We start from the raw sequence: 25,341 nt of genomic DNA, 5'->3' as shown, positions 1-25,341 counted from the left end.
GCTTCTGGCTCTCCAAATTATTGTAGCTTCTCAGTTTCCTCATCTAAAAATGTTGGGATCAATAACTGCCTTGCTTTTTTACCTGTTCGTGGAGATGAAGGACCTGACCTCAGAGGATCTCAGTAAAGAGGAGGAATTATTATATTATGCTTGTGTATGGGCCATATTTGTAGCCAGCAAGGAGAGAAGTGTGTGGAAACTGGGTTACTGAATCAGCTTGCTCAGGTTTGGCCAAGCAAGTAAATCCACTCCACTCCAACATCCGAACATCCGAACATCCCAACACCAAACTTTCCAGGACTAGTTTCTAGTACCCTTTTTTTCTCTCTTGATTTCCTAATTTATTAGAATATTCACAAAGTCCTTTCACTGAATTTTCTTAATTTGTGTCCAGTGCTCTTTACAATTTTCTGTGCACTTGTTTATGCCTAACACAAATTTGTTAACATTTTAAGCTGGCTTTGCATTTGTTTTTTTTTTTAATGCTTTTTTTCCAAGTACACAGGACCCTTTGGCCTTTTCAGAGCTAGGGCAACCTGTCCACAAATAGGCAAAGTGCTTTGTACATGTGACCTATGATCTAACCAGGGGTTGGCAAGCTAGGTACCCTGCCAACTACAGCCTGCAGGCTAAATTCAGCCTACCACCAGTTTTTGTAAATAAAGTTTTGTTGGAATATGGCCACACCCACTCATTTGCAAACTCTCTCTGGCTGCTTTTGACTAGAAGGACAAAGTTGAGTAGTTGGGAGTATGGCAGATAAAACCTAAAGTGTTTACTCTGGCCTTTTACAGATAAAGTTTGTCAACCTCCAGTCTAAACCATTCAGGTTAACCACTCCTGTGGGGCAGGCTCTGTTTTAAATAATGCCTTCCGCTTTGATCAAACCTAATTCAAAGGGATTTCTTGGATGCCTCACATGTGATTTGCTGTTCTTCACAGCTTTAGGATATGTATCCAATTTTTTTTCTTCAGGTTTTCTTACACCAGAGGCATAGAAGGTACACATTGTTAATTGTGCTGGTTATTTTTTCTAGAATGAAACCATTACAGTGTAAAGACAGATTTGATGGCTGTCTTGTGGGAAGGGAGGACACAAGGTATGTGATCTTGCTGTTTCATGTCATAATTTTGGAAATATTTTCTATGTTTTTCGCCAGAGCACTCTATACCAAAGTGTCAAGATACTTCAACGCACAGGCAATGGATTGTTGGTAAGGGTTTACTTTGTTTTCCATCATGGGGTTTTGTTATAAAACACCACACAAAGAATGCTAGAAATGTGATTTTTGTAGGTACTTTAAGTTTTAAAAAAAAAAAAGCCTCGGTTATCTACCTATTTTAAATACCAAATTGGGTTTTCTTACTATTTCCTTTCTGCAAGTACTTCTATAAGTGCAGACATCATCTTAGCAGACTATTAGGTACGTAGGTGAAATCTATGTTTTGATGTCTAGGATGCAAACTTAAAAGGTACATTGGTCACTTTCACAGAGATAATGCTGCCTAACACACAAGCCCAAACCTCAGTGCCTTCTAAGTATAAGTGTTCATTTTCCCTGCTGGTTTGACAGCAGGTTTCTCTACACGTCTTTCCATTGAGAGACCTGGCCTGAAGGAGCAGCTCCTGTCTGGGGCACCTCATGTCCTCATAGTGGAATTCAGGGGATAAGAGGAGGCACAGGTTGTCCTTTAAGCCACTGCTCAGAAGGGGCACCCTGCCCCTTCACCAGCATTCCATTGGCCAAAGCAAGCCACATGGTCACATCGTCATCTGGCTGGGGAAGTACACTCCACGCTCTGGGAAGCCATCCAAGGAGCGTATCAATAATCCTGAACAGCTAATGCAATCTACCACAGGGGCCACGTGCAGGCTGCAAGCATTCCCTCAGCAGACACTGAGCTGCAAGGCTGTGTAGTATTCATCTTGTATCCACAGCACCAACCGGCAACTCAGAAGATAGTTTTTCATTGAACGGAATAGCCTGTCCATGAGAGGTTTTGAGCATCAGCCCCCGTGATAAAACTAAATGTTCCCTCCTTCCACTTTTCTCAATGAGGCCAACATCGTGGCTCAGCTCCTCTGAAGATGTTTACATTTACTCTGCTCCGGGCCCCTCCCTATGCCTCTGATCACAGTTGCCATTTCATGAGTGTGTGTCTCATGCCAGGGGAACCTGGAAACACACCAGTGACTATGTGCAGGTGCTTTGCTACTTGTGTGCACAGGGCGAGGGTGTGCAGTGGTACAAGGCCTTTCATGAGGGATCCAGCCAAGGGGGTTAGTAGGGGGCAGAAACTGGCCGTTGACTCACCGGCCAGGCTCTGTGCCCTGAGGTCCCTGGGCAGAAAAGGCCCCTTTTCCAGTTTGCACCAAGCTGCCATGTGGGTTGGCAGAGGACTCGTCTTTGCTTGTGTTGTGGTGCAAAGACTACGGGCTTTGCGGTGGGGAAAAAAAAAGTTTGGTGCAAATCCCAGCATTGTCGTATGCTTCCCCAGCATGGTGACCTTGAAGAGGCTGAGCTGCCTCATCTGCGAAGGGAGCCTAGCAAACAGTACCTTCCTTCCTGCCTCCTTGTGAGTTTCCAGCAAGGCCATTCCTATCAAGGACTAGCCCAGTGTCTGGCCTGGAGTAAATGCTCCCTCTCAGCTCATCTCCTTCCCTGCCCTCAGGGGGCTGGGCGGGTTCTGTCTTCCTCTTAACTAGGAGGTCCAGGTCATGGTGTTGTGGAGCTGAGTTACAGTACTTGAATTAATATGCAAATCATCTAATTAAATCTTTGTATGACTTGATACCCTGCTAACTGGTTGTGTGTTTCAGGAGAGAGTAAATAGGATTCTAGCTTCTCTGGATTTTGCTCAGAACTTCATCACAAACAATATTTCCTCTGTTATTATTGAGGTGAGTCTTCTTTTTTAAAGTAAGCATGTCCATAAGTGGGCACCTGAATGTTACAGATTAAATATTTATGATGTTTAAGTATGCTGTCATCATTTTAAGGCTTCTACTCATCTTTTGTTTCTTTCCAGGAAACTAAGAAGTATAGGAAAACAATAATAGGATATTTTGAACACTATATGCAGTGGATCGAGTTCTCTGTAAGTAGTTTATCTTTTATGAATATTAAGGGGGGGTCATGTTTTAGGATAGTCATTTTTCTAGGGTAAAATCTGGAAGAAATAAAATTAAATTTCCCATAATTTGGTAGGAGATAAGTGAAAGGATATTGATGTGCAGGACCAAGACTTCTGGGGCTGCCCACCAGGTCAGAGGACAGCCACCTCCTGGTCCCCTTTGCTCACCTTTGCCATATGCAATTCTTCCATTTGCTTCCCACCCCCTTTTTCAGGTAACAAAGGGGCCAGGTAACAAATTTGAACTAAAACACTATGCTGGGCACAAGAACTTTTTAATTCTCTCAGGAGTCCTGTAGGTTGGGTCTCACTCTTCCAAAACAAATGAGGAAACTGGAAATCAAGGCTCAGAGGGACTAAGGATCTTTCTTTAAAATATGTACAATTGTCCCTCAGTATCCATGGGTGATTTGTTCCAGGGCCCCCTGCAGATACCGAACTCCTTGGGTGCTCAAGTCTCTTATATAAAAGATATAGTTATTTGCACATAACCTATGTACATCTTCCTGTATGCTTTAAATCTCTCTAGATTACTTATAATACCTCATACGATGTACATGCTATGTAAATAATTGGTATACTGTATTGGTTCAGGAATAATGATTTAAAAAGTCTGTACATGTTCAGTAAAGATGCAACTCTCTTTTTTTTCTGAATATGTTTTAATCTATGATTGGTCGAATCCATGGATGCACAATTCAGGGATATGGAGGGCCAACCGTAACTGTATATGCAGAACTCATCCATGCACATCGGCCGTCAGTTCCATGTTTTAGAGCAGCAGTCCCCAGCCTTTTTGGCACCAGGGACTGGTTTAGTGGAAGACAGTTTTATCCACAGACTGGGGGCAGTGGTAGTTTCGGGATGATTCAAGGGCATTACATTTATTGTGCACTTTATTTCTATTATTAATACATTGTAATATATAATGAAATAAGCGCAACTCACCATAATGTGGAATCAGTGGGAACCCTGAGCTTGTTTTCCTGTAACTAGATGGTCCTATGTGGGAGTGATGGGAGACAATGACAGATCATCAGGCATTAGATTCTCATAAGGAGCACAATCTAGATCCCTCACATGTGCAATTCCACAATAAGGTTCATGCTCCTATGAGAAACTAATGCTGCTGCATTAGAGGCGGAATATAGGTGAAGCTTTGCTTGCTCACCCGCCGCTCACTTCCTGCTGTGGAGCCCGGTTCCTAACAGGCCACGGACTGGTACTACTAGCTGGTATCAGTCTGTGGCCCGGGGGTTGGGGACCCCTGTCTTGGAGGACATGGAGATCCTTTTTGTGACACCAGGTCAAAAGTAAATGGCACGTCTCATTCCTGTGGATTTTTGTGGATGCGGCTCAAAGTTTGCCTGTGTTTCCACCCCCCTAGATCAGTGAGAAAGTGGCATCCTGCAAACCTGTGGCCACCGCTCTAGATACTGCTGTTGATGTCTTTCTGTGTAGCTACATTATCGACCCCCTGGTAAGATTTCATCTTGCAAAAGAAGATGCAATGAATCCATCATCTTTGGTTGTTTTTCTGAATTGTGATATACACTTTAATAATGTTTTCTGCTTGAGGGAATCCAAAACCTAAAATGCAACATTTCGATCAATGTATTAATATGCTAATAGACTAGAAAAGTCAAAATTCTGGGCGGTTATCTTTTTTCCTTACCAGGATTATATTTACCAGTCAGGAAACCTGCAGGGAGAAAACTCCTATTAGTTCAGAATAATCAGAAAGACAGTCATGGGTGTGCAGATTTCTAATCTTCAAAAGAATACTCAGTACAACTACATATACAACCCCAAAGTTGCACCAAACTTCATTTGTCATTAAAAAGTCTTGGAAATGTGACTATCGGGATGGCAAGTTCCAGTTAATCAGGCTTAATCCTCAGCTCTGTTCCCTCCTCAATAGACGCTGACTCTCTGTGAGTGGATCCTCTCCCTCTGCTGAAAGCACCTCAGTGGCTTCCCGTTGCTATCTAAAGATCAGGATCCTTCATAGGTCATCACACTAGGCTCTGCATGGCTGGGCCTCCCCATTCCAGATCTCACTGTGTGCTCTCTGCCTGCCTGCCTTTCTTTCTGTGCTCCAGACACACTCATCTGCTTTCACTTTGTCAAATACATCTCAGTTTCCCCACCTTAGGGCCCGTGCATATGCCGTTTCTTCTGCCTGGACTGGAGATGGGCACACACCACCCTTCTCTTTCTCTCTCCTCTTCCCCTTTCCACCTACCCACTCCCCACTGTAAGACCTAACTCCTCTAGGTCTGGTAACACAATGGTGGAGAACATGAAGTCTGAATGAAAATTCCACTTCTATATTTTCAGAACTTTGTGACTTTGAAAAATTCCTGAAATTTCCTGAGTTCCTCGCCTACATGGGGCTGTTTTGATGGTTCACTGAGAGGTCACATGTAAAGCCCTTCACGCTGTTGGAACATCAACATTCAGTGAAAATTCACTACTATTGTAGTTCAGTCTTCAGGTCTTAGCTCAAACATGTCTTTTTTTCCAGGAAGACTGTTCTGATTCCCCAAACTAGGTTGGGTTCCGTTTTCCTCATTCCTGTAGAACTCTATGCTTTTCCTTTAGAGTTGTTATTGCTGTTTCAATTACATGTTTATATGTTTCTTTGATTAAGACCCGTCCCTCCAGCACACTCTAGACTCTCCACTCCATGAGTCACCAGCGCATTCAAGGCTGTGCCCCTGTTGTCTGGCATAATACCTGGCACAGAGTATCACTGGTGCATTGTCAGGTGGCATCAGTTGTTGTCTCTGTCACAGTTCATCCCTATTGCCCTGTCTGTCCATCTCCCTCATTCACTTGTCCATCTGTCTGCTGGAGGGACTTTCATGCCTGAGTGAAAAGGATTCTGCCACCGACCCAACCACGCAGACCCTGAGCCCTGCTTCCTGGATGCTTCCTTCCTCTAGCAACTACTCTTTTTTGTCCTGTGCTTGGTGGCCCTTGCCATCAGCTTTGGCTGAAGCCTTCATTAGAGGAGTCCAACCTGCTTGATTCTGAATTGACCTCTCTTTATGTCCAGCCTCCACCACCCACCCCATTCAGTCGAACCACGTAGGCACCGGATGCCTCTCCACAGATCCAGGGACAGAGGGGAGGCCTAGAGGCTGCTCAGGAAGATCATAGGCTGAAACTGTATAGCAGAGGGTTTACATCGTAAGGAAGAGCTCTGGGCATCCATTTAGTCAATCAGATAGACTGTGGACTAGCTCACATGTTTATTTTGTATCTCAGTTGTCCTCAAAAGGATTGAGGTAGCTTCCAGAAAAAAGGATAGGGTCGTTATAAAGTTATAAAGCTTCTCAAGACAAGGTTGAAAACAGAAATCTAACAGACCGTAGAGGGAAACAAATTGACTAGAAGTTAAGAGCCAAGAGGTGCCACCTCTGTAATTCTGAACTCAGCCAGCAGCGAAGCAGAAATGCAGGGTCAAGCTGTGAGGGTGAAGCAGGTGTTATTTCCAAGTGGCATTTGGCCTCATGGTGGGCTGGGGAGAGTCGTTCCAGTGTTACTGACAGCATTATCCTAAGGCAGGGATATCGTCAGACTTGAACTTACATAGGAACTTGGCAGGTTGCAGATTTACATAGCAGGCCACGTGTAGGATGCTGGCCAGAGTGGCATTCAGCCCATGACATCTATGCATGGGTCCTGATTGTTTGTCCATAAGGTTAAATCATTTGGAATATCACCTTGCAGATGTGAGTGGTGTAGACTGTGTCACCACTGAGGACAAATGTCCCCTTGAAGGAAGAACCACTTCCAGACTATTGCTTTGTGGGAACAAGGGTTCAATGTTAGAAGATGGAACTTTAGATTTTTGAAGAAAAGATGTAAATCCAGGTTTACGTGTGAAATGTGACCTACAAATGTTGGCAACTATTTAAAAAATTATACTTTAACATTACTCTTTAGACAAAACATGGCCATCTAGCTTCTATGTACCTTCAAGACTGGTTAAATTAAATGTGGAACATTGATTGAGACCCTAGCATGCAGTGAGCATTGTTTCTAACTTCTTGACACAGTAATGTTATGGAATGAAGATGCAGGCATCTCAACTGCTCAGACGCAGACCAAAGCCAGAAGGGTTAATTTGTCATCTTAATAACAAACAACTCGCCGGGCGCGGTGGCTTACGCCTGTAATCTTAGCACTTTGGGAGGCCGAGGAGGGCAGATCACGAGGTCAGGAGATCGAGACCATCCTGGCTAACACGGTGAAACCCCATCTCTACTAAAAATACAAAAAATTAGCCAGGCATGGTGGCGGACGCCTGTAGTCCCAGCGGGAGGCTGAGGCAGGAGAATGGCGTGAACCCAGGAGGCAGAGCTTGCAGTGAGCCGAGATCGCGCCACTGCCCTCCAGCCTGGGGGACAGAGTGAGACTCTGGCTCAAAAAAAAAAAATATATATATATATAACTCATAAGAAGGATTGAAACTCAGACCTGCTGGCCATCCATGCTCTGATTACTGGACAGTCGGGCAACAAAGAGAGTCTGTTGGGGGTGGTTAGAAGTTGGGTTGGAGTGGCCTAGATTCGCATCCTGGCTTTGCCACTTGCTGCTACTGCTCCTCCTTTTGTAAAATAAACATAATATTAGGATCTACTTAAGGTTTTTAGAAAGATAAAATGAATCCTAACAACGTGAGTAACATTTCACATAGTGCTTGGTCCACATGACATTCTCAAATTGTTTTAAAGAACAAAATGACAGCTCATTTTTTAAAATTCCAAAAAAAAAAAAAAAAATCCCCTGAGCAACAGTTTTTCCCATTTCCCATCTTCAAACATTCAATTCTCCTGATTTTTTTTTTTTCCTAGAATTTGTTTTGGTTTGGCATAGGAAAAGCTACTGTATTTTTACTTCCGGCTCTAATTTTTGCGGTAAAACTGGCTAAGTACTATCGTCGAATGGATTCGGAGGACGTGTACGATGAGTAAGTATGTGGACTTCCACAGACACGGGGGTCATTTCCTGGGTGGTGCTGTCTTCAAAGAGTTGCTAAGGATGAGTTCTGATGAGATTAAACTTGATTTCTTTTTGTTTTTTAGTAGTAGTTGGGTCATTTCTATTCAGGTGAATTTTTTTTTTTCTTGGTACTGATTTTTCTATACTTGTTTTAACAGCTTTTTTCCTCTTGCTTAATCCTCTCAGCTTCCCTAACCAGCCTTTTTATTTCTTGTTTGCAGTTCCTCTCTCTCGGGGACCTGGCATTTCACTTTATGATAACTGTTTTTACACTTTCCATTTTGGCTCTGTAGTCTGCCCCTCATTCTGTGTCTGGTGAATGTGTACGCCTCGTTTTTCACTTCGCCCATCTTTCAATGTGGGTCTCTCCTGAATTTGCACTGTCAGTATCTGTGTTAGAGTAAATATCTGGGGGATGTAGTTGCTGAGCTTTCATAATAATTAAAAAAATTAATTTTATCTCCCTTTTTTATATTTTATAGTGTTGAAACTATACCCATGAAAAAGTAAGCCTTTTTTAAAAAAACTATATTCTTAGATGGGATGGGGGAGGTTTATATTATTATGTAATGGACCTTAAACATTAAGTTATTGGCATCTTAAAATTACGTAGAAACAGCAAATCTGTCCAGGCAAAAATAAATTGCAATGCCTCTTCAAAAGAGGGCTGGCGCAGGGAAGGTGCTCAAGAAATCCTTCATGAATTAATGAAAGTTTTATATGCTGAGTTTATTAATGTATAAAGTAGTCATTTGGTCTTTGAAATTTAAAAGGAGCAAAATGTAAACTACTCATTTGTCTTGTTTTTAGATTTAACAAATTGTTACATACTTTTCGTGACCATTACATTGTCTTTGTAATCCATGATGTAAATACTTCATCTGAGAGATAACATGGTGTTTTGGTGTATTTATTTTTGTTACAGTATGGAAAATGGTAATAATGGTTATCATAAAGATCATTTATATGGTATTCACAATCCTGTTATGACAAGGTAAAGCAAAGTGTGGAAGTGCATGCCTGTTCTGTGATAAACCGTCTCATCTCCTGTATATCAGCACGGAATTTTCTGCATGCTGTCGATGCCTTCACTTCTCTGTGTGTGATACTTTATCAATGCTAGTCTCCAATCATGCTCTACATAGTGTTCTATGATGCCATGAGTTTAAATGTTCAGTCGATTTCTAAACAACGGAATTATTCAGCAACTAAAATTTGGTGTCATCTTAAAATGCTATGTATGGTTGTAGATCATTACAGATTAAATGCATGCATACCTTGCATTTAGAATTTCTCTGCACCAAATAAACTGAGTAGTTACAGTTTTCAAAGCCCCTTCCTTCCTTCCTTCCTTCCTTCCTTCCTTTTTTCCCTTCCTTTTTTCCCTTCCTTCCAATAAATTAACTGTAACCAACCAGAAAAAGAACCCCAATTCTTCCTCCAAAATCTTTATGAATTTACGTTCTCTAGAAGTTAGGAGCTTCTCTGGTTCTGGATATGTTATATATCAGGTAACTCTGAGCTTTGCTTGCCAGAGGTCAATCCTCTTCTGAGGCTCTACTAAGAATTCAGACCCACACGTCAGCCAGGGACCTATCTGCTCAGAAGAGGTGGAGCCATAGTGTGCAGGGCAGCAGGGCCACAGTGGGCTGTCCTCTTCAGTGGGCGTGGTCCTTCCCATGCCCATGCAGCTGGCCCCCTAGTGCTCCCCCGAGCCCTGCTCCACACAGTGATGTCTCAGATGCAAAAGCGTGAGTCTAACGGTGCATGGGGGGGATCCACCTTAGAAGGCTCACGCTCCACATGGGAGGCGTCCAGTTAAAAGTGCCCACATTCAGGGAAGCCCACAGCTTTGGCTTCACACCAGGTATTTCTATTTAGAGCCTCCCAGGCCAGAAGCTGCTCATCAGTCAGGCACATCCTCATCTTAAGCAATATTACCTAATAACAGTTGATGCTGCACCTTGGTCAGATTTCAAGGTGAACAGAACCAGAAAGTCATAAAATTTGTCCTTTCAGAAGGATAAGTGGCTTCCTGGACTTAAAACTTGGAACATTGTAAAAAATTCAGAACTTTTCATTATAATTTTCCATTTAGGGGAAGAGAAGTTACCTGAGTGCATTCCAGCTGCTATAACGAAATGCCTTAAACTAGGTAGCTTGTAAACACCAGGGTTTATTTCTCACAGTTCTGGAGGCAGGGAAAACAAGACGGAGGTGCCAGCAGATTCGGTGTCCGGTGAAGGACCACTTTCTCATAGGTGGCGTCATCTTGCCAAATCCTCACATGGCGGAAAGGGCAGGCTGGCTCCTTGGAGTCTCTTTTCTAAAGGCGTTAATGAGAAACTAATGAGGGCCCTGCCTTCATGACCTAAAGCATCACTGTGATTACGATTTCAATGTATGAATTTTAGGAGTGCACATTCAGCTGAGAGCAGAAATGGTGATAATAACAAAAATAAAGTTCTCGGTCAGGCACGGTGGCTCACGCCTGTAATCCCAGCACATTGGGAGGCCAAGGCGGGTGGATCACGAGGTCAGGAGATCAAGACCATCCTGGCTAACGCGGTGAAACTTTGTCTCCACTAAAAACACAAAAAAGTAGCCAGATGTGGTGGCACACGCCTGTAGTCCCTGCTACTCAGGAGGCTGAGGCAGGAGAATCGCTTGAACCCGGGAGGCAGAGATTGCAGTGAGCCGAGATCGTGCCACTGCATTCCAGCCCGGGTGACAGAGGGAGACTCCGTCTCTAAATAAATACAGTTCTGAAATGGCAAATTGACTTCATCTCATCTCATATTTCCAGTACACAAGGCTTGGTGGCTAGAGTGCTGTATTGTGACAGAGTTGAAGATAGAGTTAAGTATCAATTAGCCAGGTATGCTCTGGGGATAGCAGACAGCACGGCTGCCTGCATAATGTCCTGGCCTTCTTTTTCGTGGTGTAGCATGCTTGGAGGGTATCTTACATATATGGACTGAGATTTTCAAGATCAGAGGACAGCTGTTCTCAATTACCTTGGTTGCCCTAACATCGGATCTTCTAGGACTACTCTGAATTTGTAGAATTGCTTCCTGGTGCTTGCCTGTTGGTTGTGAAGGCACTGAAAGTACTCTCTGTTCTAAGAAGAGTCATCCAGGCTGCATGGAAGATGCTAGAGAGAGAGACGCAAGCCTGGGTGGAGGTTGCCACAGGCAGATTTTCTGGAAGCAATGCTGAAATGGAGTTTGGAGTGCAGGATGTTTATGAGGATCCATGGTTGTGAAAGAAAGGGGGAGAAGTTGAGGTTGGCCTGCCAAAGCCTTGGCCCGGCTGGTCAGGAGCTCTGGATCAAGCATGGCCTGTAGGGAGTTGCCCACACTGGGCTCAGCTAAGCCTTTGCAACCCCATCTTCCCCCAGAGCGGTAGGCTCTGACAACTGGAGGTTCTCTGCTGGCCATGCTGCCCCCAGCTGGAGGCAAGTCATTGTTAAAAGGGAATCTAGAAGGCACAACTCCATGGCTCCCTGAGAGGCAGATGCACGGGTAGGCCTGGAAGAATGTGCTGCATCCAAGAAATCCTCCCACAATTGAAAGGGAGGTGTCAGTGTGCAAGCTGGCAAGACAGCCTTTGAGATGCCAGGGTCCTCTCCGCACACCGGTACTGCCACAGACCTTTGTCACTAAGGCATGATCATCACAGCCAACCGGACTCTGGCTAATTCCCAGCTTCAGATCTGAGTGCTGGAAATAGGCAGGCATCAGCTGTCTTCTGTCTTACGCCACCACGTGAGCCCTTTCCTACAAAGGAGGGTAGATTTCCAGTTCTAGCATCAATAAGAGAATAACCGAGCACCTACTTAGTGCCACAGATGTCCTGTGTATAGCGTCAAAGACTTAATTGTCTAGGCTCAAGAAGCTTGTTGTGGCTCTCCTTATTTACTAGTTTTTACCCACATTGCTGGAACAGCATAAGATTTGCTAACTCTTGGATTTAACTTGCTGCACAAGAAAAAAGACATGATAATGATGGAAAATAGGAAAATGTTAGAAAACAGCCCTAGTCGGTGTTGAGAAATGCCACTCTTCTCACTTGCTAATGAACATTTCATCTTGGGCTGTTAGCATTGACATTCAAACTAGATTAAATGCCTTCGTTCTGTTAAATACATAAATGAAGCTTTAGGATGATTCTGTGGTCATTCTTACTACAACAGACATTGGAAGGACTTGTCCTTGTGAAGGGCCTAGCACTTCACACATCTGTGAAGCCTGGGACTAGGGATATACTAATGTTGGGTGACCTTCCTTAACGGTCCACAGTATATTTGAATTTTTTTCTACTTTCTATATTCTGTGTTCTACAGTAGAGCTCTAAGGGCAGGTTGAAGTGTTTTGTTTCAATAAGAGAAAAATCCCAAAGACTGACACCGTATGTGAGTTTCGCTGAAGCACCTTTCATGGTAACAATTAAATTGAGACTTGTTTTCCTTCCTGTACACCCACCTCCAGTGGGAGCCCTGGCAAGTCTCCTGGATGTTCAGCCTGTCCACAGGCAGTCAGTGAAGAATCATAGTTTTGATTTGGTTTATTTGCAGAAGGTTAGGAAATGACAGCCCAGAAGCTCTAGGGACATTGGGACACCTTTCTTTTCCACCCAGACCCTCCTAGAGGTCCCAGGGGTCTGAGTTGGAGTGGATCCTTGCTCTGCCTCCATGTGTCATTATGGAAGTGCTATTTAATGTCCTTGAGCCTCAGTTTTCTCACTTGTAAAAGGGGGGAATAATAAAAGCTTTGAGGCTGGGTGTGGTGGCTCACGGCTGTAATCCCAGCATTTTGGGAAGCCAAGGCTGGCAAATCACAAGGTCAGGAGTTCAAGACCACGCTGGCCAACGTGGTGAAACCCCATCTCTACTAAAAATACAAAAAAAATAGCCAGGCGTAGTGGCAGGCACCTGTAATCCCAGCTACTCGGGAGGCTGAGGCAAGAGAATCACTTGAACCCGGGAGGGAGAGGTTTCAGTGAGCTGAGATCGCACCACTGCACTCCATCCCGGGTGACAGAGTGAGACTCTGTCTCAATAAATAAATAAATAAAAATAAGAGGCTTGTTTGCATAGGGTTGTGAGGGTTCAGTGAGGTAACCAGGCAAAATATTCACCCTTTGACCACTGTGAGCCCTTATTTAAGGGTTTGCGGTTCACTATAAAAACCATAATCTTTTCTTATTACCCTGGCATTTCCGATGGAGGGAACCCAAAGGTGATTCAGAAGATAACTAAGTGTGGCTCTAATCTGTTAGCTGAGCCAGCTCCACTTAGCCTCCATCGATGACACCAACTGGGGTATGGATATTAGCAGACACCTCGTGATACCGTCGTACAAATGAACCCGAATTGATGCCTCCTTCACATGGCTTGAGACTGTGATTTTCCCCCAGTGTTTATCGCCAACAGTTTTCAGGTGTTGGCTGCATTTCAGGACAAAGCTAGGTTTAAGAGGCAAATGATCAGTGTACAGAGAAGGTGCTTGGCTATTTTAGAAAAGCCTTCTGGCTGGGCGCGGTGGCTCACGCTTTTAATCCCAGCACTTTGGGAGGCTGAGGAGGGAGGATCACTTGAGCCCAGGAGTTCAAAACCAGCCTGGGCAACATAGCAACACCCTGTCTCTATAAATGAAAAAAAAAAAAATTCATTTTAACGTAAGAATGAAAGAAAAGCCTTCTGCAAACCAGGACGTTAGTACTTACCAAGTGTGGAGCAGTTTGATAACTAATATTGCTTCATGGAGTGTTTCCCAGGAGAATTCTCTTAAGTAAGAACCATAAAGTGGGGTGCTTCTGAGTGGCAAACTCAGTTTCATGCACTAGTTTTTTTTTGTTCCCCTTTTCTTTTATCTTTGTTATTTCTTAAACACTCACACACATGTATACACACACATACTGTAATTAGTCCCTTATACATACAGTCTGTGGTTATTTGCTTTTGATTGAAGGAAAAGTTAATAGACTTTCATATAAACCTACGTGAGCCTGGATTTTCTTTCCAACGATGCTTCTGTCTGCCACACAAAGTCTCCAGAGCAAGTGGAGGCATTTTCATTTCAGGAAATAATGATTTCCAAATCTTCTTCCTGGCCTTTCGTGGATCACTAGAGGTCACTCAGATTGTGATCTTTCTCCTGCTAGGGAGTTCTTTAGAGAGAGAGAGAGATTGAAAAAAGAAAGAGAGAGAGAGAGTGTGTGTATGTGTGTGTGTGTATGTGTGTGTGTGTAAACTTATTCTGTCTAGCTCTGACTTCAGAGATCAAGAGAGAAAGTTGCTCCACGTGAGGCCACAAAGGCTTGAGAACAACCGAACACCAGTGTTGGTCCGGTAGCCCCAGGAACGGGGCAGGATGGCCACCCTGCCTCATCCTGCACAGTCCTCACATTGGCCCTTTATGGCTATCATCACCTCCCTGTTATCTGTCTTTTGCAGATAGACTCAGGGACGTGTAGGCCATGCCCAGGTCTCCACAGCTAGCCAGGGCCAAGCTAAGATTTGAGCTATTTCTCCTATTCTCCCAAAGGCAGGTGGGCAAAGAAAAATTCCCAAAACAGGTGGAAAGACCACAGAATAATTTGATTATTTTTCCCAGTCTTCACTCTGAAGACTACCAAATTGGCAGAAAGAGGAACAAATAAGAGGCAAATGTTGCTAGAAACTCTAGTTTATCTGAAAAGGAGAGAAATCTGATTTTAATATGAAATTACCCTTTTTAATGTTAGCAAACAATGTTGAGAAAAAAATACCATGGGGGCCCAACAAAATATGCCTGTGAACCACCTTCTTGCTAGTTCTGCTGCAGATGGTGTTCATTGTGAGTGCTGTTGTAGATTCTTTGTTGTTGTTGTTGTTGTTGTTTGAGACACAGTTTCACTCTGTCACACAGGCTGGAATGCAGTGGTGTGATCTCGGCTCACTGCAACTTCCGCCTCCTGGGTTCAAGCGATTCTTGTGCTTCAACCTCCTGAGTAGCTGGGATTACAGGCTCACACTACCATGCTCAGCTAATTTTTCTGTTGTTAGTAGAGATGGAGTTTCGCTCTGTTGGCCAGGCTGGTCTTGAACTCCTGACCTCAAGTGATCTACCCCAAAGTGCTAGATTACAGGCATGAGCCACCACGCTTGGCCAGATTCTTAGATAGAAGTAGGAGGGGTTCGCATGGCTGCACCTCTGCAGCCTGGAGGAGGAAGCAGGTGGATCCCAGGGAATGCTACATGAACAGCAGCTGACCCTCACCTGGGTAGGTTCTGGCTGCATAGGTCTTGGGTGCTTGGAACCCCTTCCCTTGTGTGATGTTTTAGGTTCTTCAGGGACCAGGACCTTCCTTTTTCTGTGAAGGAGATAGTGCATCAGTGACAAACAGATTCCACCTCCTGGGCCAACTTCTCTCTGTTGATCAGGTTGCCCAGAGCCCTGTGTTGATTGAAATCTGGAGGTTTAATCCAGACTGACTCAAAAGTGCTGTCATCAGTGTGTGATGTCCACTCTGGGGACAGGAGAGTCTCAGATGTCATGCACTGGCCTTCTTTATTTTATTACTTTTTTGTGTTGGGCACTCAGGAAGTTATCATTCAGAGCCCAAATCCTAATGGCCTGAAGAAAAGTATCTCCAGTTATGGTCTCATCTAAGGCCCTTTGTTTCTCTTACATCAGGATCTTCCAGGATTAGTTTTAGTTACTTGCTATAGTTTCATTGTCCCCTCCAAAACTCATGTTGAGATTTAATTGCCGTTGTCACTATATTAATAGGCGAGACCTTGGACAGGTGGATAGGTCATGAGAGCTCTGCCTTCATAAATGGATTAATACCATTATCATGGGAGTGGGCTCCTGATAAAAGGAGGAAGCTCGACCCCATTCCCTGTCTGTCTCTTGCACTCATTTGCCCTTCCACCATGGGATGATGCAGCATGAAAGCCCTCACCAGATGCCAGCACCAAGCTCTTGGACTTCGTGGCCTTCAGAACTATAAAAAACATTATTTTTTTTTTCTTTGTAAGTTACCCAGTCTCTGATATTCTGTTATAGCAGCAGAAAACAGACTAAGACACTGCCTAAATTGGTTTGTTTCGCTCATTTCCTGCTTCTGAGGTCTCCAGAGTTCCATCTCTTCCAGGATAGGATGGATATACTGTCTGGAGGAGAGGCACTGCTAGGCAAGAGGAGAAGAACCAGTGATCCTGTTAGTGTGTGCAGTATCCCTCTGCTCAGTAAGGCAAATGTAGATATTCTTTAGAAATGATCGCCAGAGCCTACAGTCCTTCATAATGTTCAGCTCCAGGTCCTGGTGAGGTGGACAGTAACAAGAGATTGAACCAGCCCCTGCTTGCACCCTTTTCCAGGGGCCCTTTGAGCCCTTTCAATAAAGAGTTTGTTTCTTTACCGAAAGCATAAAGAGTAGTGCAGGAAGAGGCACACAGAACCAAGCATGTGCACTTTCTCAAGTGAAACACTTTAGAAGGAATGTCTTGCCTGGCAGGTGCCCTGATGTCCTCTGTGCAATCCTCCCCCAACCTCATGTGTCTGATGCAGCACTGGAGTGAGGCAAGGTGGACCCTGCAGGTTCAGGGGGGTTGTGATCCACCCAAAGTCACAGTTGGGGAGGGTGGTGCCCGAGTTGAAACTGTAGACCTTCCAGATGGAGTTCACTAGTCTCCCCCTGGCGTATACCTTTTGATTGTCAAGGCCATTATCCCGGAGTCACTTTAGAGGACACTAGGGCTACTGTTAGAGAGCCACTTAGAGGCCATATGCACTGCCTGATCTTACACCCAGGAATTTGTAGTTGTAATAAGGTCCCTGCGGAACTTCCATTTGCTTCTGTCTTCTCTCCTAGAAGCAGACTTTAGAAAGACTCCTGTGGTAGACTGGTGTGTACTGCGGTGTTGCTGCTGGTCTAATGTCTTCAACATGTATTGTTAGTGACTCTTAACACTTTTAACCTTAGATTGTGAATATTCATTTATGTGATATTCACATATCATTTATATGATAAACTGTCATAGTCTGTTTATCCTCTTTATCTTCTAGTCTCTTTTTAAAAGCGATACAAACAGAAGCTAGAGTAACAAATGTTTTGTCGGACACATTCTTCTTGATAAACTTTATGAGGTGTGGTTTATATTCGTCTGTACCTTTAGTAACAGGTCTGCTTCTTAGCACAGAGGTGATGAAACCACCCACAGCTTTCCTGGGGTTATTATATTTCTTTATTTTTTTGTTTTTTAGCCCATCACATTGATAGCTGATGTTGAAATTGCTTGAGGTAAGTTTGATGCTTTCGTTGAAGAGAATCTATAGGACTATAGTTTTTAGTTTTTAGAACATCAAAATATAGCTATTCCTAATACATTAAGTGGGAAATCTAGGTCAGTATATTACACATGATGATTTTATATATCCAGTCCACCCTCTGTACCTGCAGGTTCCACATCCACGGATTCAAGCTGTGGATTAAAAATACTGTAAAAAAAGTTTTTTAAATAACAGTACAAAAATAAAAATAATAAAAACAATACAGTATAACAACTACTTACATAACACTTACATTGTATTAGGTATTATGAGTAATCTAGAGATGATACACAGTATGTTTAGGTATTATGAGTAATCTAGAGATGATACACAGTATGTTGGAGGATGTGTGTAGGGGTCCTGGAACAAATCCCACATGGATCCTGAGGGATGACTGGATATATAGATATGATACAATGACCTTCTCTGTATATACATACATTGCTATATAAATGTGTGTGTATTTATATATGTATATACACACACACACACAGTAAGTATGTGTGTATATTTTAAAAAATAAGTTTTTTTTTTTAAGTAAAAAAATAAGGGCTGGCACGGTGGCTCACACCTGTAATCCCAGCACTATGGGAGGCCGAGGCGGGTAGATCGCTTGAGGTCAGGAGTTGGAAACCAGCCTGGCCAACATGGTGAAACCCTGTTTCTACTTTAAAAAGTTAGCCGGGTGTGGTGGCAGGCCCCTGTAATCCCGCCTGTAATCTCAGCTACTCAGAAGGCTGAGGCAGGAGAATCGCTTGAACCTGGGAGGCAGAGGTTGCAGTGAGCCGAGATCGCACCACTGCACTCCAGCCTGGGCAACAGAGTGAGACTCCATCTCAAAAAAAAAAAAAAAGTTTTTTTAGAGTAAAAAATAAGCCAGGCATGGTGGTGCCTGACTGTAGTCCCAGCTACTGGGGTGGGAGGTGGTGGTAGAAGGATTGCTTGAGCCCAGGAGTTCAAAGATGCAGTGAACCATGATTATACCTGTGAAGAGCCAACACACTTATGCACTCCAACTTGGAAAATGTAGTGAGGCCCTATCTCTAAAAAAACAAAAGAACAAACAAAAATCTAGAAATCTGTGTACCAACCACATACCTTGAGTATTATAGACTTAAAATTTTTTTCTGGCTGGGTGTGGTGGCTCATGCCTGTAATCCCAGCACTTTGAGAAGCTGAGGTGGGCAGATCACTTGGGATTAGGAGTTCGAGACCAGCCTGGCCAACATGACGAAACCCTATCTCTACTAAAAAATATAAAAATTAGCCTGGCATGGTGGCAGGTGCCTGTAGTCCCAGGTACTTGGGAGGCTGAGGCAGGAGAATCACTTGAACCTGGGAGGCGGAGGTTGCAGTGAGCCAAGATTGCACCATTGCACTCCAGCCTAGGTGACAGAGTGAGACTCCCTCTCAAATAATAATAATAATAATAATAAAATAAATAAATAAACAAAAACCACAAAGTTTTTTTCTATATTGCTATATTTTAACAAATTGTTTTGCAACAAACATATTGTTGTGCCTCTTGAACGAGTTTATATTTTCCTTAGTTCTTAGGCTCCTGGTGGGGACCCTTTTAGGATTATGCATTCTTGGTTTTCTCTTTATTAATTCAAAAGCAATTTCTAAAATTGTGTTTAACTTTCATTTCAGCATCAGGATACTCAAAGTGGAAAGGATCACAGATTTTTGGTAGTTTCTGGGTCTACAAGGACTTTCCAAATCCAGGAGGAACGCCAGTGGCAACGTAGTGACTCAGGCGGGCACCAAGGAAACGGCGCCATTAGTCTCTGGGTAGTGCTTTAAGAATGAACACAATCATGTTTATAGTCCATGGTCCATCACTATTCAAGGATGACTCCCTCCCTGTCTATTTTTGTTTTTTACTTTTTTACACTGAGTTTCTATTTAGACACTACAACATATGGGGTGTTTGTTCCCATTGGATGCATTTCTGTCAAAACTCTTATCAAATGTGATGGCTAGGTTCTAACATATTGCCATGTGTGGAGTGTGCTAAACACACACCAGTTTACAGGAAAGATGCATTTTGTGTACAGTAAATGGTGTATATACCTTTTGTTACCACAGAGTTTTTTAAACAAATGAGTATTATAGGACTTTCTTCTAAGTGAATAAGTCACCATTGACTTCTTGGTGCTGTTGAAAATAATCCATTTTCACTAAAAGTGTGTGAAACCTACAGCATATCCTTCGCACAAAGATTTTTATCTATTATACTTTATCAAAGATTGGTCATGTTCCATTTGGAAATGGCATGCAAAAGCAATCCTAGAGAAACCTGCGTAACTCCATCTGCAAATTCAAAAGAGAGAGAGAGATCTTGAGAGAAAGAAGTGCTGTTCGTTCAAAAGTGGAGTTGTTTTAACAGATGCCAATTACAGTGTACAGTTTAACAGAGTTTTCTGTTGCATTAGAATAAACATGAATTGGAGTACAGCTAACATGAATATCATCAGACTAGTATCAAGGGTTCTAAAATGAAATATGAGAAGATCCTGTCACAATTCTTAGATTTGGTGTCCAGCATGGATGAAACCTTTGAGTTTGGTCCCTAAATTTACATGAAAGCACAAGGTAAATATCCATTTGCTTTAGGATTTTCATGTTGGATCTGTCATTATCAAAAGTGATGAGCAATGAAAAACTGGTCGGACAAAATTTAACATTGACGTAATGAAATTCCAGATGTAGGCTTTCCCCCAGGTCTTTTCATGTGCAGATTGCAGTTCTGATTCGTTTCAATAAAAAGGAACTTGGAAAACATGGTCTGTATGTTGCTTCCTTGAGTAGATCCAGCGACTCACAAGTTAGATGATGAAATTTGGGCATATATTATTTGTGAATTTATTCCATTACTTATTATTAAAGGCCCATTATACAGAAGTAATTCAAGGTCAAGGTAAAGGTCAATGTGGGCTTTTTTTTTTTTAGATCTTCTTCAGGTCTAAAGTCATCATTTCCTAGGGAACTGTCCAGGTCACAATACACACAATTGGATACCCACTATGGGCAAACTCTGCTTTGCCTGATGTACTCCTAAACATACACAAGTAAAAATGAATGTCTTTAAAACAACACACAAGAGGCTTGCAATTTAAACAAGACTATGTAGTGTATAATTCTTCAGAGGAAATTACCTCCTAACTTCCCATTTTTTGAAAACCTGATTTTTCTATCGCCCATTTAAATAGTTCAAGTTATTCAAGCCAACTTAATACTCGTAGTGTCACTCTTGCAACTTTTATTTATTTATTTTTCAGTATCTCAAATCACCAAACACAGTGGAAGGATATGGTCCTAAAGTTCTTATCTTTGCTAAAAAAAATCAGCCTGGCCGGGCACAGTGGCTCACGCCTGTAATCCCAACACTTTGGGAGGCTGAGGACAGTGGATCATGAGGTCAGGAGATCGGGACCATCCTGGCCAACATGGTGAAACCCCATCTCTACTAAAAATACAAAAATTAGCTGGCAGTGGTGGCACGTGCCTGTAGTCCCAGCTACTTGGGAGGCTGAGGCAGGAGAATCGCTTGAACCTGGAAGGCGGAAGTTGCAGTGGGCTGAGATCGTGCCACTGCACTCCAGCCTGCTGAGAAAACGAGACTGTTTCAAAAAAGAAAAAAAAAATCAACCTTTCCTCAACCCAACTGCACACTCAGCCTGGTAGTACAACATGTTTTCTTTTTTTCCCTCTCTTCGGAAATAATTTCCTTGAAAGAATTATCTACACATCTCTATGTCCACTTTCTCATTTCCACTGGTTCTTCAGCTCCTGGGACCTGGCTTCTGTCCCCACCACTCCTGAAGGGCTCCTGTCAGGGTCTCCGAGGACTTGACTTTTGTGAACACATCCCCTTTACAAAGATCTCCCTTCAGGCTCCCAAAGGAGCCCTCTCCAGTGTCTTCTTGGGGCATGGCTGTCTATTCCTCAGTCTCCTTCCAACACTCATCTCTCCAGTTCTTAAATTTAGGTGGCATTCACGGGTTCTCTCCTGGTCCACCCCTCACTCTCTCCTTGAGTGATTTCATTCACTCATCACTTCACCTGCTCCCTTTGGTTCTCTCATCACATAGAGCTCTGGCCACCCCTGTGTTCATGACATGTCTCCACCCAGATGCACCTTAAACTAGAGGTTGGCAACCTTTCTCTATAAAGGGTCAGGCAGTGAATATATTTCGCTTTCTGGGTCATGTGGCCTGTGTTTCCTCAACTGTGTTGTAGCTCAAAAGTAGCCACAGGCAATAGGTAAGTGAATGGATATTGCTGTGTTCTCCAGAAATTACAAAAGCAGGCCACATGGGCCACAGTTTATAGCACCTGCCTTAAACCGCTGTCTGACCTGCACATCCGCACAGGTTCTCCCCGCCATGTTCCCTTTCTTGAATTTCTCCACCTTCACCCTCTCACTGGAGCCGGAGGAATCTCTTAAGTCTGCTTTCCCTCTCCCTTCCATCCACCCTTGGTCACCAAGCCTTCCTCTCCATCCCCACTGATGATCCTGTTACAGTTTTCATAATGTCTCTTGACTAACGAGGCCTTCCCCTCTTTCTTTTAGGCTTCCAGCCCCCTGAGTTTTGGCTAAACATATGGCTACCTTGTGGGGACTATATTTCCCAGCCTTCCTTGCAGCTAGATGTGGCTGAGTGACTAGGCTTAGGCCAGGAGTAAGTGAAGTGTCTACTAAGACAAAACTGCAGATCCTGGACTTGTTCCACTGGCGTGGCAGCAATCAAACAAACCTTGGAATCCATGTGTTAAATTTGAAGAACTGCCAGGCATGAATCTGGAAGACTGGTTCATAACAGAGAAGGTCTTTTTGTTACAGCAACTCAACCCATACACAGCCAGTTTGCCCACTTCCCTCCCTGTGCACAGCCTCCCTGTCCACAGCCTCCCTGTCCACCAATCCTTTCTCAACACAGCAGTCTCTTACAGCACAAATCTGATCGTGACACTCCATGCTTAAAAGATGAACAAGCAAATAACGAGAGAAATTGAGCTGGGCATGGTGGCTCATGCCTGTAATCCCAACACTTTGGGAGGCCAAGATGGGTGGATCATCTGCGGTCAGGAGTTCAAGACCAGCCTGACCAATATGGTGAAACCTTGTCTCTACTAAAAATATAAAAATTAGCCGAGTGTGGTGGCATGTGCCTATAGTCCCAGCTACTCAGGAGGGTGAGACAGGAGAATTGCTTGAACCTGGGAGGCGGAGGTTGCAGTGAGCTGAGATCGCACCATTGCACTCCAACCTGGGTGACAGAGCAAAACTCCATCTCAAAAAAAAAAAAAAAAAAAAGAGAGAAATCACTGCCTTCAAGAGTATTAAAGCAGGATGAAGTGATAGAGGAACAGAAGAGCTCATTTACATTGTATAGCGAGGGAAGGCCTCTGTGAAGGTGGCAGGGAGAAGTTAGGCATGCAATGTTCGGGAAAAGATATTCAGGCAGTGAGCACGACTAGTGCAAAGGTCTTGAGGCTTGGTTTGTCCCAAAAGCAGAAGGAGGAAGAGCGTGATTAGAGCTCTTATGATAAGTTCCCATTGAAGGGTAAACTCAGCCTCACTAGGGCATTGAAAAGGGCTGGCCATAACCTCAGGGCGGCTGGATGGGTCTAGCAAGCTGTTGCCTGCAACACTGTGGTGGGTGGGAGAAAGGAGGTTGGAGCTGAACACCTGCCTTCCTCTGGCCATGACATGGAGCCTGGCTTGGAGTGCTGTTTACTCCAGGGGCTCCTGAATCGGAAGCACACGAAGGGCAAGGCTCTGTCTCAGAACTGGCCCTGTGGATTGGTACAGGGGCTGTGGACCCCACCCTGAGTCACTTCTCCAGCCTGATTCTCACCACTGCCTCCTTGCCCTTCACATTTCAGCAGTCCATAAACCTGCACTCCAGGAGCACTCCTTTACAGGAAGCATTGCCCTGCCTTAAGAACCTGCCCTTGGCCAGGCACAGTGGCTCGTACCTCTAATCTCAGTACTTGGAGGCTGAAGTGGGCCAATCACTTGAAGTCAGGAGTTCGAGACCAGACTTGCCAACATGGCAAAACCTCATCTCTACTAAAAACACAAAAATTAGCCTGGCATGGTGGTGGGCACCTGTAATCCCAACTACTCAGGTGGCTGAGGCAGGAGAATTGCTTGAACCTGGGAGGTGGAGGTTGAAGTGAGCCAAGATTGCACTACTGCACTCCAGCCTGGGTGACAAAGTAAGACTGTCTCAAAAAAAAAGAAAAAGAACCTACCTTTAGCTGGTTGTGGTGGTTCACATCTCTAATTCCAGTGACTCCAGAGGACAAAGAAACAGAAGGATTGCTTGAGGCTAGGAGTTGGAGATCGGCCTGGACAACAGAGTAAGACCCCATCCCTAAAAATTAAAAATTAAAAATTTAGCTGGGTGTGGCAGCCCAAGCCTGTAGTCCCAGTTACTTGGGAGGCTGAGGCAGGAGGAGTGATTGAGCCCAGGAGTTGGAGGCTACAATGAGCCAGTCAGCTATGATCACACCACTGCAATCCGGTCTAGGTGACAGAATGAGGCTCCGTCTCTTAAAAAAACAACAACTGCCCTTTACCCTTTCTCAACCTGGCAAGTTGACTGACTTGTCTTGAAGGTTTGGCACCACTTGGAAGCTTCCTCTGCTCCCCACCTGGGGTGACGCCCTCTTCTGGCAGGCTCTCACAGCTACATACACAGTGGCTGCCAAAGCTCAGTCGACTTTAGTTCCAGCGCTACTAGGTCTTCTCAGGACTCAGGTTATCCAGGCGGAAGGAAGGCCGTGCCAGGTACCAACTACCCCACGTGGGATCGCCAAGATAAATCCTTCACATTCAAACTAGTCCCGCAACGTCCGTCAACCCTATCCCTAACAGCAAATTGTCACCTTTAGTCCACTCCACAGTGCCCTCTGGAAAGTCATCAAAAGACAGTTATGACCATACCAAAATATGATTCTTGACACAGAACCAAAAGTTATTTTCAATTTATTTTGGGTTTTTTTCTATTTTTAGAACAATAATAATAATGTTTAAAATCATATTTTTCTGGGACATAATAAAAACTGTGTTATTTCAATTGAATTTGAAATAGAATTCATGGTCTAAAATAGACTGAATCCCAGTGTGAACATATATTTGCATGCCTTCCTGGTCATTCAGTTGGTGCAATTGTCAGGCGTGCAATAAGAAGAGAAGTGAGCATTGCAGCGCTGTGGCCTGTGGCCACGGTGATGGTGGGACAGCCCCACAGAGGCCACACCAGGTGACTCTCAGCTCGGTGGGTGGGAGGGGGAGTGTCTCTGTGTCCCTCTAGCACACACATCCTCACACGGCCTCACATAGTCTTTTTTGCATTTGCTAGGCCATCTCAACACCTCGACTCACAAAATTCTGGCATCCTTTGGATTATCTAAACCCATGGTCCCCCAAGATGGGGATTCCAAGGAGCAGGGGGGAGCCTCAAGGCAGCCCAGACTCCCAGCTACAAACCTCTCTTTCCAGAATTCCACTGCCACACCTTGGCATATACCAAATGTTGACAAAGAAGGCTGTTCCCGTACAAGGGCCAATTTTAGAGCAAGCTCCCTGTGGTTGGAAAACTGTAAAACCCTCAACCCCAAAGCTGTGTGTAGTGCTTTATGTGTGACAGGGCCGGGGCAGATCTCTCTGATGCACTCAGGAAAACCATTCCCTTTGCTTGTGGTAGGTGGCCCCTGGTGGCTGCTCTGCCCTTGCCAAGTGTCTAAGGTCTGTGGGCATGTTTCTCATTTGCTGTGAAACACCTTCCCCACCCTTGCAGAGAAAGAGTCTTTTGTGCAGCCCCCTTTAAAGGGTGACTCGTCCCAATTGGGTTCT

At 44.0% G+C, this 25,341-nt stretch overlaps 1 protein-coding gene across 14 annotated transcripts in view; it reads left to right on the top strand.

Annotated features, from left to right (window-relative positions):
* The window catches only part of PROM1 (prominin 1), a 115,740-nt gene extending 95,487 nt beyond the window's left edge, over nucleotides 1-20,253 (top strand). For 6 of the 14 annotated variants that reach the window (XM_015450192.3, XM_005554519.4, XM_005554523.4 and 3 more), the window contains 9 exons: nucleotides 1,161-1,214; nucleotides 2,822-2,902; nucleotides 3,031-3,099; nucleotides 4,523-4,615; nucleotides 8,001-8,116; nucleotides 8,631-8,654; nucleotides 9,074-9,142; nucleotides 17,403-17,439; nucleotides 19,122-20,253. In XM_015450192.3, the coding sequence (XP_015305678.2) occupies nucleotides 1,161-1,214; nucleotides 2,822-2,902; nucleotides 3,031-3,099; nucleotides 4,523-4,615; nucleotides 8,001-8,116; nucleotides 8,631-8,654; nucleotides 9,074-9,142; nucleotides 17,403-17,415 (519 nt within the window). In that variant the 3' untranslated portion in view covers nucleotides 17,416-17,439; nucleotides 19,122-20,253. Of the gene's footprint in view, nucleotides 1-1,160; nucleotides 1,215-2,821; nucleotides 2,903-3,030; nucleotides 3,100-4,522; nucleotides 4,616-8,000; nucleotides 8,117-8,369; nucleotides 8,655-9,073; nucleotides 9,143-17,402; nucleotides 17,440-19,121 lie in introns of all 14 variants that reach the window. The other 8 variants (XM_074039445.1, XM_015450196.3, XM_065544810.1 and 5 more) reach the window with 3 other exon arrangements.
* Nucleotides 20,254-25,341: the final 5,088 nt, after the last annotated feature.

Source organism: Macaca fascicularis, chromosome 5, assembly GCF_037993035.2.
Source record: "Macaca fascicularis isolate 582-1 chromosome 5, T2T-MFA8v1.1".
Taxonomy (NCBI): Eukaryota; Metazoa; Chordata; class Mammalia; order Primates; family Cercopithecidae; genus Macaca; species Macaca fascicularis.
The sequence above is the reverse complement of the archived record's forward strand: the minus strand, read 5'-3'. Positions and strand labels throughout refer to the sequence as shown.